Raw genomic sequence first — 13,781 nt, 5'->3', positions numbered from 1 at the left:
GAGGAGGCTCAGCTCGGGGGGCTGTGCCCTGGGCCTGCTGCACTGCCAGACCTTGGCACACCCCGAGGCTCAGTCCCGCACTGATGCCACGTGGCTGCGGAGGTGTCTGGGGCCCAGCCGGGCCACCCCACTCCAGGGGTTTCCTCAGCACAGATGGAAACAGCCCGTCCTGATCACAACATCCCTTTTATTCCAGCAGCAGAGGCCATGGCCAAAAGGGGGAAGGAGGCACTTGGTGGTGCAGAGTGGTGAGGGGTACAGCAGGATTAGACCCAGCCTGGCCAGGGGGTGCTGCATGGCGCTGCCTGGGCTGTCGCGTGGGGCTGCAGCAGGGCTGGCCCAAGGGGGACGAAGGCCAGCGGTGCCACTACACGTCTGTAGCTGGGCCCCACTCGTAGCCTTCATCCTGGTCTGAGTCATCCCTGGCCCGTGTGAACCTCTTCCTCACAGCCTCGTGCTCGTATTCCCTGGGGGGACGAGAAGCAGCGGTGCTGCCTCTGCCACCCGGTCGGGATGGGCGGCAGGGACAGTCCCCTGCTAGCCAGGCAGAGCTGGCACTGAGAGCCCGGCAGGCCCTTCCCCAGCCCCCCGTTGGCTGTTTCAGCCCCCAGCCGGCCCCGGGGCACAGGGTACCTGATGCTGTCATAGTGCCGGCTCTGCCGCTGCTGCTCGGTCACCTGGGAAAGACCAGAGAGACGGGGGGTCAGAGGTAGGGGCAGGATTTGTGCCCCAGCCTGGGGCTGGGCTGTTTTCCCAGAGCTGGGCAGGGATGTGCAGCTGGACCTGCAGCAGCTGGAGATGTGACCCTACCTGTGCCACAGGGGAGAGGAATTAGCCCAATTAGCCACCGTAGCCAGGCACTGTGCCACCCCCCACTGCCCCACCAGCTCCTCGTACCAGTATGAGGGGACCCACCTGCTCGCTCAGGACGTGGCTTGGGACCACCGGTGCTGGCTCGGAGGAGCGGGCCAGCCCAGGCTGGTCATAGACCTCCTCTGCCTCACCATCGGTGTAGGCACCCGCCTCGCCATCCGTGTCGTCGTAGTCACTGTTGGCGTGACTGTCGCAGCTCAGGTACCCCGAGGCCGCCACGCTTGGCGGGTTCAGCAGGTCCAGACTGTCCTCCAGTGCCACGTCTGCCTGCAGGGTGGGGGTGACACAGACCTGGGACCCCAGGTGTGGGGGTGCCAGGTGCGTGGCCCCGGCCCCTGCCCCGCTGCAGCCGCAGCAGGCTGAGCCTGGCCGCAGGGCTCCCGCGCCCCGTACCTGCTCCACTGCTGTCCAGACAGGCTGGCTCTGCTGCGTCCTGATGATGTCCTTGATCACCTCGTACCAGGCGTTGCTGCTGCCGCCGAGGCTGACGGTGGCGGTGAAAAGGTGGCTGCAGTACTTCTTCATCTTGCTGGCCTGGGCGTAGAGGCGCCGGGAGCTCTTCCTGGAGTCGGGCGCCAGCCACTGGCGCATGGCCTTGATGCCCTGCCGGCTCTCGGGCTCGCAGAACACCACCACCGGGTAGTACTGCACGTAGTTGAGACGCTCCACGGCCGAGGGCGTGATGTCCAACAAGGCATGCTTGTCCTGGGGCAGGGCACGGCCATCAGCCCCGCCGGGGACAGGGACAGAGGCCGTGGGCTCCCCACCAGGCCCTGGCCCACCTGGCTCCAAGGACATGGGAAAGGTCTCTCACCTTTTCTGTGATCTGCCGCACCGAGTCCAACTTGATGACCTTGGACGATGCCCCGTCTCGGGGCACGCTCGCTGCAGGACACAGAGACATGGCGTGAGAGGGGCTGGGGGAGATGTGGCACCTCAATCCGAGAGAGATCTCAGGTGCTGGAGCGAGGGCAGAGGAGGGCAACGAGGCTGGGGAAGGGTCTGGAGAATAAATCCTGTGAGGAGCGATTGAAGGAGCTGGGACTGTTCAGTGTGAGGAGGAGAAGGGGAGGGGAGACTCATCACTCTCTACAGCTCCCTGAAAGGACGTTGTGAAGAGGTTGGTGCTGGTCTCTTCTCCCAGGGAATTAGTGACAGAACGAGAGGGAACGGCTTTAAACTGCAACAGGGGAGGTTCAGGCTGGACATGAGGAAAAAATGTTTCCCAGCAAGAGTGGTCAGAGAGTGGAATAGGCTGCCCAGGGAGGGGGTGGAGTCCCCATCCCTGGGTGTGTTTAAGGGCCGTTTGGATGAGCTGTTGGGGGATGTGGGGTAGGGGAGAACTTTGTAGAGTCGGGCTGAGGGTTGGACTCGATGATCCCGAGGGTCTTTTCCAACCTGAATGATTCTGTGATCTCTGGCAGCCCCAGGCTGGGTCTGGCTGTGCCTGGCCCCAGGGCTGTGTCCCCCGAGGGAGGGGCATGGCTGGGGCCTGGCTGGTACTGCGATGCATGGGGAGAGGGTGAATGAGTCCAGGAAGGTGTTGGGGTGTCACGGGGAGGGGGCAGTGGGGCAATATCGGGACAGAGCTGCAGGTAAAAAGCTCCCACACATCCTGGACACTGAGGGTGCAGCTCCTGGATACAATTTCCCCCTGGCAGGGTGGGCACTTACGGGCAATCTCGAACAGCTCGGGCAGCTCCGTGCTCAGCTTCTGCATGGCGACGTCTGCAATTGGGCCCAGGATCACCACCGGCCGCTTGAAGTTGGCTGTGAGGAGAAGACAGATCAGCTCCAGGAGGCTGCGGGTGAGGGCAGAGCTCACAGAACCCAGGCGTCCAGTCCCGCTCCTCAAGGTGCCCGTGGGCCTGGGACTCACCCCGCCCCTCTCAGGAGAGTGGAGCCCACCAGCACCCGCAGCGGGGTGGGTCAGGACAATGGGGACACAGCCCTGGTGCCCACCTTCCTTCAGGACCACCCTCTCGTACGGCGGGTAGCGGCCCTGCTTTGTGAGAGCACACAGGTCCTCCCGGCTCTTTCGCAGCATCTTCTTGGCCCCCCGCAGGCCCCGCAGCTTCCAAAACTCAGCCCGTGCCCCGGAGGGGTTGGCACCAGACGTGGCTTTCAGCACCGACTCCAGGCTGGCGATCTGTTCGGCCCTGGGAGGACAAAGGACTCAGGACCTGGAGCCTCCGGATTTACCCCTGGCTTTGTCTCTCTTGGCTCCGAGGAGCAGGACAGAAGCCAGCGTTCCTGCTCAGTGGCGCAGCCAGATGAGGCTGTGGTGGCCTCTTCCCTCCAGGACCTTGGACAACCAGAGTATCCCCTGAGAAGGATTTCACTGGCTCATGCTTCCCACCGCTGCCCCACCACCCCTTGCCCTGCTCCTTAGTGGGCCCACCACTCCTGTCCCTGTCCCACTGGGGAACCTTCCCCTGGAAGTTGCGCCAGGGCAGGGTCAGACTGGCTCTTAGGAAGGATTTCTTTGCAGAAGGGGCTGTTGGGCGTTGGAATGGGCTGCCCAGGGCAGGGGGGGAGTCCCCATCCCTGGAGGGGTTGAAGAGTCGGGTTGAGCCAGCGCTGAGGGATCTGGTGGAGTTGGGAACGGTCAGGGTGAGGTTCATGGTTGGACGGGAGGAGCTTCAAGGGCTTTTCCAACCAAGATGATTCTGTAATTCTGTGATTCTGTGGATCTGATCACTTTGGGGCCATTCCTGGCTCCATCCCTACCTGCTCCGGTTGGGGATGATGCCCTTGTCCTGCTCCTGCAGGTCCCTGCCCATGCGTGCAGCCAGCCAGCTCCCCAGCCTGCCCCGGTACATGGTGTCCAGCACGTGGAAGACGTCCCCACGGGTGAAGCTGAGCCCCGACGGTGTGTCCTTCTCGAAGTCGAAGTGTGTCCGGATGTAGAATGAGTCACCCACGTTGGATGAGATCATCTTCCTGTAAACTGGAGCCCAGGGTGAGAGGGACCATCAGGGGAAGAGGTGGCTGAGGAGGAAGATGCTGGAGAGGAAAGTGCTAGAGGGATCTGGGAAGGAGCTAGGCTGGCCAGGAGCCTCCACAGTAGTCCTTGCTGCTAAGGAGGGTGCTGGGGACACCTTTTCCTCCCATGGCTCTCTCAGGCATGCTGGGGACAGCAGGACCCGACCCCCCAGCACACACTGGGCTCTCCAGGCTGAGCCATGGTGCCCCTGTGCTCCAGGATGCTGAGGCACAAATGGGGCAGGGATGGTCTGGTCCCCTCCCATCACCTCTCTGGAGGAGGAGGAGGAGGGTGCAGGGAAAAAGGACCACCCTGCAGGGCCAGAAAGGGCCATGGCAAGTCCAGCAGCTCTGATGCTTGCTCAGAAGAGACAGAGGATGGAGAGGCACAAGCCCAGGATGCGTCCGGTCGTCACTCACTGTCCTGCTTGCTCTGGGTCCACAGCGTGATATCCTCGCCCAGCGGCAGGCTCATGAGATACTCCACAGCCTCCTCCCGGGTCAGGTTCTGGAAACTGGTGTCATTCACCTGCCGTGGAAAACGCTCAGCCACGGCCCCGCCAGCAGGACAGAGGAGGTGGGTACCCGCAGGGACCCCACGGACAGCAGTGCCCAGGGCAGGGTGGGAGAGGGAACTGGTCCCTGTCACCCAAGTGCCTGCCACAACCCCCAGTAACCCTGGAGAGGGCTTCTGGGCCAGCTGAGGTGGTGCCTGGACCCCTCTGGGTGTTAGCATGGTGCTGGAGACAGGACCACCCCCTTGGGCAGTGCCGCGGAGCCAGCCCGACGGGTCCAGGCCACGGGCACCAGCACTGACCCAAAATGGTGCCCAGCAAGAGAAATGCAAACCCTGGGCAGGTATCAGACCCAAGAGGGATGGGGCCAGGCTGGGCGCAGCAGCGTCCAGAGCCACTCCCAGCCCCAGGTACCTGCAGGATCTGGTCCCCTTCCTGGACGCCCTGGCTGTCGGCAGGGCTCCCCTCTTGCACGCTCGACACGAAGATGCCCACGTCATTCCCACCAGCCAGCCGCAGCCCGACGCTTTTGCCCTTCACAAAGTGCACGACCCTGGAGTCGGAGCTGTACCTGCCCCAGGGGAAGCCACGGTCAGCCCAGCAGTGACATCCTGGGGACAGCACAGGGGGTCACCAGCCCTGGGACCCCAACCACAGAGAGCAGCAGCTCCCCGTCTCCCCCAGCCATTCCCCACCAGCGCTGGCAGACGTACCCGTCCTTGCGGGCAGCTCGGGCAGCAGGGCTGGCGTGGGGGCTGCGGCAGCCATCCCCCTCCACAGCTCCCAGCAGGTCTGCAGGGAGGGAAGGTGGGTCCAGGAGGCAGCAGCGGCGGCACCGCTGTTGGGGCAGCCGAGGCACAGCGAGACCTGGCGCGGCTCTGCCGGGGGGACGTGGAGGAGCCCGGAGCCCACTCAGTGCCCTTCACTCCCCCAGCCTGATCTGAGCTCACTCACCAGGGCCCCGAGCACCGTCAACGATCGTGTCAGCTGCAGGGTCCCTGTTTGAACGTCTCCTCTCCCTGGAACAAAGTTGGGGCAGGATTTAGGCAGGTCACGGAGGCAGGCGCTGGACGAGCACAGGCAGGTAGCGCCGAGTGGGCAGCGGGGACAGCAGAGCAAGCTGGGGGCTAAATGGCAGTTCCACCTCCAGGGTGAACCAGATCCAGGACGGAGGAGAACCAGCCCCTCCAGACAGGCAGAGGACACGGGGGGGTCTGATGGGGGAAAGTGGGGCTCATGGGGCCAGAGTGGGGCTTACGGTGGTGAATTCATCCTGGCAGCAGCTGGAGGTTGTAGGGAGGTCTCAGGGGATGGCGGATGGGACGGTTCAGACTCAATGTCGGAGATATCTGAGCAACAGGAGAGAAGATGCATTAGTGACGTCCAGTCCTTATGCTGCGTGTTTGGCCCCCGGCCCCGTCACCGTGTCCCCTCACCATCCATCCGGGAGCTGTCGCTCTGGCTGTCTTCTACATCAGGGATGTTGACCAGGAACTGCCGGTGGTCCCGGAGGATGAGCAGGGTCAGGGTGCCCTCTGTCCGCTCGATGAGCTGCTGGGTGTCAGCCAGGGACATGTCCTCGCTGGCCACCCCATTGATCTGGAGGGGGCAGAGCCGGAGGCCTCAGGGCACTTGCTTCTGGGAACGCCGCCACCAGGAAAGCCCTGCTTGAATGGGATGCTCCGACTGGTGCCTCCCCCGTCCCTTCCCAGCCCCTCCAGCCCGGCCCCAGCTCCCGGGGCTTCAGTTATCCTGGGCTGCATCCCCATTCCTGGCTGCCTCCCAGTGGGACCTCATCCTGCACAGAGGAAACAAATCAGTGAGGCTAATTAACTCCCACCTTAGCTTCAGGGGGGTCCTGCACAGAAGCAGGAGCTGCAGAGACCCGCTCAGATGCCCGAAGCTCAGTTTTACTTTGACCTTGGCCCCATGCTGTCCTTCCACACGCTGGACTGGTGCCGGGGAGGCAGTCCCCAAGCAGACCATGGCGCTATGATCTCCCCGAGGTGCATCAGCTTTCCCATCAGATTGCTGGGATGAAATCCCTCCTGTTTGCCCCATAGTTGCTTTGGCCCCACTTCCCAGTAGCCACAGGCCTGCCTGGCCCATGTGTGCAAATGAATTGTCTCCCTCCCTCTATTTCCTCCTCCCCAAATACTTTAAGCAACGTTTCACTTGACACACCCTGAGCACCTGAGCTCCTCGGCCAACTGCTCCCCCAGCGGGGACACGCACAGTGGCCAGGAACCACGTCCCGTGGGGACAGTGGAGCAGACATGACCCCGCTGGGGCAGCGGGACAAGCCACCATCCCTGGTTGAACGCTGCGGGGCTGCCTCAACCAGCCAGCCTTGACATTGCAGGGAGTGGGTCCCCGAGAGCCCACATGGGGACCCTGGTGACGGCTGGGGAGCTGGGGCAGGGCGCGGGCACCTTTGCAGGCAGCCGAGAGAAGCACAATCTTGGCTTGTCCCCTGCAGTGACACTAGCCAGGGATGAGCCATCTGGAGAGGGGCAGATGAGATCCCCAGCCAGTGCTGTGTGCCCCGTGGGCCCCCATACCTTCAGGATGAGGTCTCCCTCCTGCAAGGAGCTGCCCTTGGCCGCCAGCCCGCTCTCCACTATGTGCTTGATGAAGAGCTGACTTCCCAGCTTCAGGCCATACTCTGCAGCAGAGAGAGTCCATGACAGTGCCACAGCCAGGCAGATGCAGGACCCCCTCGAGGTCCCCCCTCGCTACCACCCCCACAAGCCCACCCCGGCTCCCCCTGGGGCACTAGCAAGCCCCAAAGCTGAGTTCTGCAACCCCAGGCTGAGGCCTGGCAAGTCTGGTGCACCCAGCACAGACCCTGGCACCCACCCTGCCATCGCCTCCTCCCCATGGGAATGCAGAGTCACAAATCAGGTGACAAGACCCAGGGACAGAGGGAGTGGGAGGGTCCCACCTTCATTCTGCTTCTGCTTCACCAGGACCGATGTGATGGGCTTCATTGGCACATCCCGGTGCGGCAGCCGCTTGAAGCCCGACACCAGGACCAGCCCGTTGGTGTCCCCTTCGTGGCTGAAGCCGTTGGCAGAGCGGTGCCGGCTGTAGCCCCTCCGATCTGAGCCGCTGCCAGGGCTCTGCCTCCAGTGGCTGCTGTCCTGGCTTCGCCTCCGGCTCCGGGACACCGCCTTGGGGTGGCGGCGGTCATCCTGGTGGTGGCCAGAGCTTCTCTCGCTGGATGAGTCCCCGTCGTAGCCCTGGCTGTGGTCCAGGTCATCCCGGGAGTGGTGCAGGGCTGGATCCACACCACGCAACCCGTAGTCCTCATCTGAGTCACAGTGCCGGGGCACAGTGGGGGACCCAGGGCTGCTCTTGCGTGCAGGGAGGTGGACTTTCTTTGGTCTTTTCAGTGTCTGCAGGTGGAAAGTGAGAACAAGAGGATGGGGGGTGCAGCTGTCTCTGCCAGGAGATATTTCTACAGTAATTTCCAAGCCCCAGACAGAAACCCTGGAGTGTGTGGGACAGGGGAGCCAGGACGGGGACAGGCACAGTGCAGTCCCGTGCATGACGCCAGCCCCTGTCTCACTGCAGGGCACACTCACGATGTTGGCGATCTTGCCACAGGTTTTAAGTGTCTGGATGGCGAAGGAGGACAAGACATTATCCATGGAAAGGCCGTTCACCATCACGATGTGATCCTTCCTCCTGTGAGGGAAAATGCAGCCGTGGCTTTGCCCCAGGTGCAGTCCCCAGCAGTGGGAGCTGGCAGGGTGGCGAGGGCACCCGTTGCCCCAGGGGGACCCCATCCCATCCAGGCAGGGTGGCAGCAGTGCTGGCCCTGTCCCAGCAGAAGTTATTTGCTGCCCTTCCTGTTCCTGCTGACAGCAAGCACCCCCCGTGTCCCCGCACACTCACTGCAGCCGGCCCACCGCCGGTCCCCCAGCCACCACATCCGAAACAACCACCGCTGTGTCCCCGGTAATCCTGTTGGGACGGTCCCGGCCTCCAGAGACAGCGAAGCCAAAGCCCCGTTGAGGGTCCTGGCAAGGACAGGCAGAGAGGGGTCAGGCAGAGCCGGCCCCACAGACCCCATCCCCTCCCGCAGCCACCCTGGGCCCCGCTCACCCTGCTCAGTGTCACCGTGTGCTGCTCCCAGATCACCATCTCCTCCATGGTGACCACCCGCCAACGCACACGAGGGAGGGCGAGCGCAGCAGCCGGCTGGCGTGGCAGCCCCTGACTGGCGCCCGGGGGTGCAGACCGGCTCCAGCTCCTCTTTGCAGCTGCTGGCCCCTTCCTCAATCCCACTCCAGGCTGCAATGAAGAGCAGAAGCAAAGCTGAGCAGCAGGCACCAGGGACTGTGAGGGTGCAGGGGACCGAGCCCCTCACAGTGCCCGGGCACCCACCAGCTGTGTCTCACCCCGGCAAACCTCACACGCGAGCTGGTTCTGAAAGCCAGAGCTGCTTCCATGCAGCATGAAATCACCCCCTCAGGAGGTCCATCTGGGTCCCCTCGGACGTGTGTCCACAGAAGGGGAGGTTTTACGCGGGGCACGCAGGTCACAGAATCATCTCAGTTGGAAAAGCCCTTGAAGCTCCTCCAGCCCCACCATGAACCTCACCCTGACCGTTCCCAACTCCACCAGATCCCTCAGCGCTGGGTCAACCCGACCCTTCAACCCCTCCAGGGATGGGGACTCCCCCCCTGCCCTGGGCAGCCCATTCCAACGCCCAACAACCCCTTCTGCAAAGAAATCCTTCCTAAGAGCCAGTCTGACCCTGCCCTGGCGCAGCTTGAGGCCATTCCCTCTTGTCCTGGCGCTGGTTCCTTGGCTCAAGAGACTCATCCCCCCTCTCTGCACCCTCCTTTCAGGGAGTTGGAGAGGGCCATGAGGTCTCCCCTCAGCCTCCTCTTCTCCAGACTAAACAACCCCAAATGGTCAGGACTCATCTCCACAGCTGGGACCATCTGCCCACACCTTGTGGTCCCACTCCCCTCCCTCCTCCCAGGAGCCAGCAGACCCCAGGGTTCTGCTTCGGACAGTGCTTCAGTGCCCTCCTGCCCCCCTGCTCTGGGCTCTGGCACAACGGTGGAGCCGGCAGCTCTGCCAACCACTTCAGGAGCACCACTGTCCCGACTTCACCCTTTGATTTCCCAGGGTTTTCCCCAAATCCAGCGCTTTCCACCTAGGACAGACAAGCCTGACTGACAGGGTGACATCCTGTCTGGACTGAGACGCCTGGGATGGGCCCAGGGGTCCCCTCCATCAGCTCCTGGCTCCCCAGAGGAAATGTCATCGTGAACCCGGAGAGATGTGGGATCCCTGCATGGGGTGGGGGACAGCGGGCCCAGAGCATCCTGCGACTTCCCATGGGGTGGGACAGGAAGGAGCCAGTTTGATCAGGGATTCAAAGGGTCCAGGTTTACCTGGGCCATTGCACACGCCAAGGAAACCCTGGTGAGACCATCAAGTGATTCTCCAGGGCGATGGGGACAGGAAAGCCAACAGCCCAGTGCGATGCCACCACCACCACCAGGTCCTCACCCCTCCAACTGGTGCAGGGACCGGGGAGGACAGACCCAAACCCATCGCCTGCCCATGCCAACTCCAAGCCCACAGCCAGAGCGGGAGGAACACCCCCCCCCACCAACCGGGCTGCCCCCGGCACAGGGCCGTTCCTGCCCCAGGTGCTCGGGGGCTGGCAGCACCTGGCCTGGTCCCAGCCCCGGCAAGGCCACAGCCACGGGCACGGGCACAGCCACAGCCCATCAGAGGCACAACGGGCCACAGACACCGGCCCTGCCGGGTCTGGGGTAGGTTGCCCTTAGGCCACCATTGGGGATTGGCCAGCAGCTCGGCCGGGGGAGGTCTGGCCAGTGCTTATGGGCCAACAGCTCCCCAAAATGAGACCCGGGGAGCCCTGGGGAGGGACGGTGTAATCATTCACCCAGGCGTCAGAAATAGCCCCAGCCAGCCTGGCTGCAAGCCAGTGAGCGTGGAGGGCAGAGTCCGGGTTTCCTCTCTGCGTCATGAGCCGCTGGGACCAGCCCGAGTGCCCACCCGCCACCCACCAGTGCTCAACACGTGGGGAAACGTGTGCCCAGGCAGTAGCTGGGGCTGAGCGGGGCCCCAGTATGGTGGCACCCATAGTCCTGTCCTGGCACTTATAAGACTGCTAATAAACAGGAGACCCCAGCATGGTGGTGGGGTGCTTCCCTGCCGGATCAGTGAGCTGAACGGGCAGGTCCCTTCTCAGCCGTGTCACCAGTGTCCGTTGGTCAGTGCTTATGGACACTCTGGACTACCTGGATGCCTGCAGGTGACAAGGTGTGAGCCACAGGTCACAGGGACCTCGACTGTGGGGCAACTAGAGCATCCCCCCCACCCCGGGGTGATGGTTCATCTGCCAGAGCCGACCCCACTGCCACCCAACACAGCCTCTCACTGTCCCCAACCGGCTCCCACTGCTCCCCTGTCACCAGGGCACCATAAATTGGCCACACACCTGCATCCCGCTGCCATCCATGGCTCTCCATGGGCAGCGGCAGTCTGGGGTGGGGGAGACACCACGGAGACAGTAGCAGCTCCATCTCACCAGCCAGCACAGGCAGCACCCATGGTGCCACCAAGCCCCTGTCCTGTCCCCAGTCTCCCCCTCGAGACCTGGTGTAGGGCCTGTCCAAGCCGAAGGCCGAGGCTGGGAGCCGGAGGAGCCGGCTCGGCCGGTTTCCAACAGAAACCAACCAGCCCGCACCTGAAATGGCCCCGCCGGGAGAGGCAGTATCTGAGCAGAGCTGACCACGGCCCAGCCCAACACGCCCGCCACCAAGTACTGGCACCATGGGGAGCCCCACACACCCCACTCTGCCCCCCACACAGCGTGGCTGGCATCTCCCACGGTTTTTAGTACAAAATTAAGCCTGGGCTGTACTGGGGCAGCTCATCCCACTGCAAGGTCTCTGATTCAGGGCTGTCCCTGGCCCCAGGTGACACTGCCCGCATGTCCACCGTGGGGACAGCAACGGGTGGGGAGGTTATTTACACGAAAGTGATGTACCCTGCCCACCCCAGCCTTGCCCCACAGCCATCCCCACCACCCATAACCTGTTTCCCAACCCCCCCACCGATGGGGGTCCTCAATTTGGGACCCCAAAGCTTTCCCGGGATCAGGGGGGTCCCTGGTCTCAGCCAGTGCTGCAAAACCACTCGTCCCCTGTCTGGTCCTGGCTGTGCAGGATCCCCCCAGAAGCTCCTCTAACCCAACCGCACCCACAACACAATGCCCTGATCCTGACCCCCCACTCTGGGACACGGGTCTCTGGAAGGTCTGACCCAGCCAGGGTGTAAATCAGTAGGATGGCGGCACATCCTCCAGCCCTTGGGGCGCGGAGCTGTGGCGGCAGGGTCCCAGGATCCCTCCCGGGTCTCTCCCTGCCATTGGGGCAGAACTCCAGGAGGGTCACCGGGTCCTGGCGCCACCCAAAGAGGGACAAAGCATGGCCACTGCCCCAGGTGAAAGCACGGCTGGATCCCTGTTCCCAGCCAGGGAGCAGGGCCGGCAGATCCCGGGGGACAGGATTAGGCACTCACCGAGCCTCCGATCCGACCAGGAAGGAGCTGAGCTCCCGGGCTGGTGGCGGTGGTGTCACTCCAGGTTGCCTTGTGTAACCCTTTGTGGGCCAGACGCTGCCTGCAGGAGGGAAGGAGGAGGAAGGGGGTCCCGGGACAGGTTCCTGGGCACAGCACGAGTCACGGGGGCTGTTCCTGTTGTTCTCCACAGTGCTGGTGGTTCAGCCACGTCCACTCGCCCCCCACCCAGCCCTGGGCAGGGACAGGCTCACAGGATGCGGGTGGTGGCAGTGCCTGGGGACAGGGATCCTTTCCCCCCTCCCCACCAGCCTGACCCTCTCCAAAGAGGTCGTGGGGCTCTGTTCCAGCCTGCACCGCCCTGAACCCCCAAACCCTCCCAGCAGCCCTGCTTGGGCGTCCCTGGGGGGACCAAATGGCCTCACCCATGTGCCCCAAGAGAGGACAGGGATGGTGGCCAGTCTGGGGCTTCAGGTCCTGGGGGGGGGTGGGGGGTGGGTGACCCTGCTGATGGCTGCCATCCCCTCTCCTCCCCTTCCCCCTTCCTCTGCCCCCCACCTGGGGACCAGGCCCACGCCATTCCTCTTTCCGCGGGGTCGCTTTCCTGCAGTGACACAAATCAGCTCCACGCCTTGGCTCTCCGTCCAGGCTGCAGCTTCCAGCCGGGGTCGGTACCGATGCCGCAGGAGGAGGTCACAGCCCTGCAGCGGGGCGTCACGGGGGGACCAGTTCCTCCTGAACCCCCCGGCCACCAGCCGCCACCCCGGCGCTGGAGACATGGAGCCACCGCCTTCCCCACCGCTCCTCAGGCCGGATCAAGCGGCTCCTTCTCGCTGAAGCCCCCGGCCAGCCCCGAGGGGAGGACGGAGCCGCTCTGGGGCCACCGGCTGCCCTCCCGTGCAGGGACGCGGCCCGGAGCACCCCGGGCAGGGGGACAGTGACGCCGCCGAGCAGCCTCGTTAGAGCCGCCGGTACCTTCCCCGGCTGCGCCGAGGGCTGGGCGTTCGTGCCGAGCCGGTTTCCCGGCTGGGGCTGCCCGTGACACGTTTGTCCCCCGGGGTCGGGGACCGGGGCACGCTGGCGGGAAGAGTCCAGCCCGGGAGAACCGGCGGGGCCGGCCCGGGCTGACCCGCACCCGGGGGCTGACCCGCATCCCGAGGCCTCCCCGGGCCGCGCCGCGGTGCCACTAGATGGTGCCACGGGCCGGGCTCGCCGCGGGGCCGGGAGGAGCCGGGGCCCGGCCCGGGGCGGGGAGCGGCGGCGGCGCCGAGCGGGGTCGGGGCGGCCCATCCCCAGGGCCTCCCGGAGGGAGAGCGCCCGCTGCGCGGCGGCGCGGCAGGCCCGGCCCGGCGGCTGTCGCGGCTCCGGGAGGGAACCCGCCGAGCGGGAGGGCGCGGAGGCGGTGCCCGGCACCGGGAGGGCCCCGGTCCCGCGGGAGCCCAAGCGGGGCGCACCGGGGCCTCGGCCGCACGGAGCCTGGCACAGGGCCGCGCCGGGGAAGATCGGTCCCGGGGTCCCGGGGCAGGCGGGCCCCACACACCGGGCCGGCCCCACACACCGGGCCAGCCCCGCCCCCGCTGCCATGGCGACCGGCAGAGACACACACACACACACACACACACACACACGGGAGTGGCCGTTCTCTTGGCCGCTTCACGGTGTGCGAGGCCCCGTCCCTCTCCCCGCCCTCTCCAGGCGGGAGCGGCCGCGGTCCCACAACCCGCGGGCTGTCGCCACAGCCGCCCCCACGGCGCGGGTCCTCCCGGCGGAACGGGGCCGCTCTGCTTCCGGGGCCGGCCGCGGCCCTTCCGCCCTGCGGCGCTGGGGCGTGTC

The 13,781-nt window shown here is 64.9% G+C and overlaps 1 protein-coding gene across 1 annotated transcript; it reads right to left on the bottom strand.

Annotated features, from left to right (window-relative positions):
* Nucleotides 1-167: 167 nt before the first annotated feature.
* Nucleotides 168-12,815, bottom strand: TJP3 (tight junction protein 3). The gene is made up of 21 exons (XM_074851875.1): nt 12,507-12,815; nt 11,952-12,051; nt 8,484-8,672; nt 8,274-8,398; nt 7,961-8,063; nt 7,318-7,771; nt 6,935-7,038; nt 5,810-5,972; nt 5,632-5,722; nt 5,328-5,392; nt 5,087-5,165; nt 4,788-4,944; nt 4,279-4,387; nt 3,604-3,823; nt 2,836-3,032; nt 2,548-2,643; nt 1,688-1,758; nt 1,267-1,578; nt 916-1,140; nt 634-677; nt 168-467 (listed from the first exon to the last, which is right to left on the bottom strand). Exons 1-21 carry the CDS (start codon nt 12,725-12,727, stop codon nt 368-370), a joined length of 3,225 nt encoding a protein of 1,074 aa, XP_074707976.1. The 5' UTR covers nt 12,728-12,815; the 3' UTR covers nt 168-367.
* Nucleotides 12,816-13,781: the final 966 nt, after the last annotated feature.

Source organism: Strix uralensis, chromosome 27, assembly GCF_047716275.1.
Source record: "Strix uralensis isolate ZFMK-TIS-50842 chromosome 27, bStrUra1, whole genome shotgun sequence".
NCBI lineage: Eukaryota > Metazoa > Chordata > Aves > Strigiformes > Strigidae > Strix > Strix uralensis.
The sequence above is the reverse complement of the archived record's forward strand: the minus strand, read 5'-3'. Positions and strand labels throughout refer to the sequence as shown.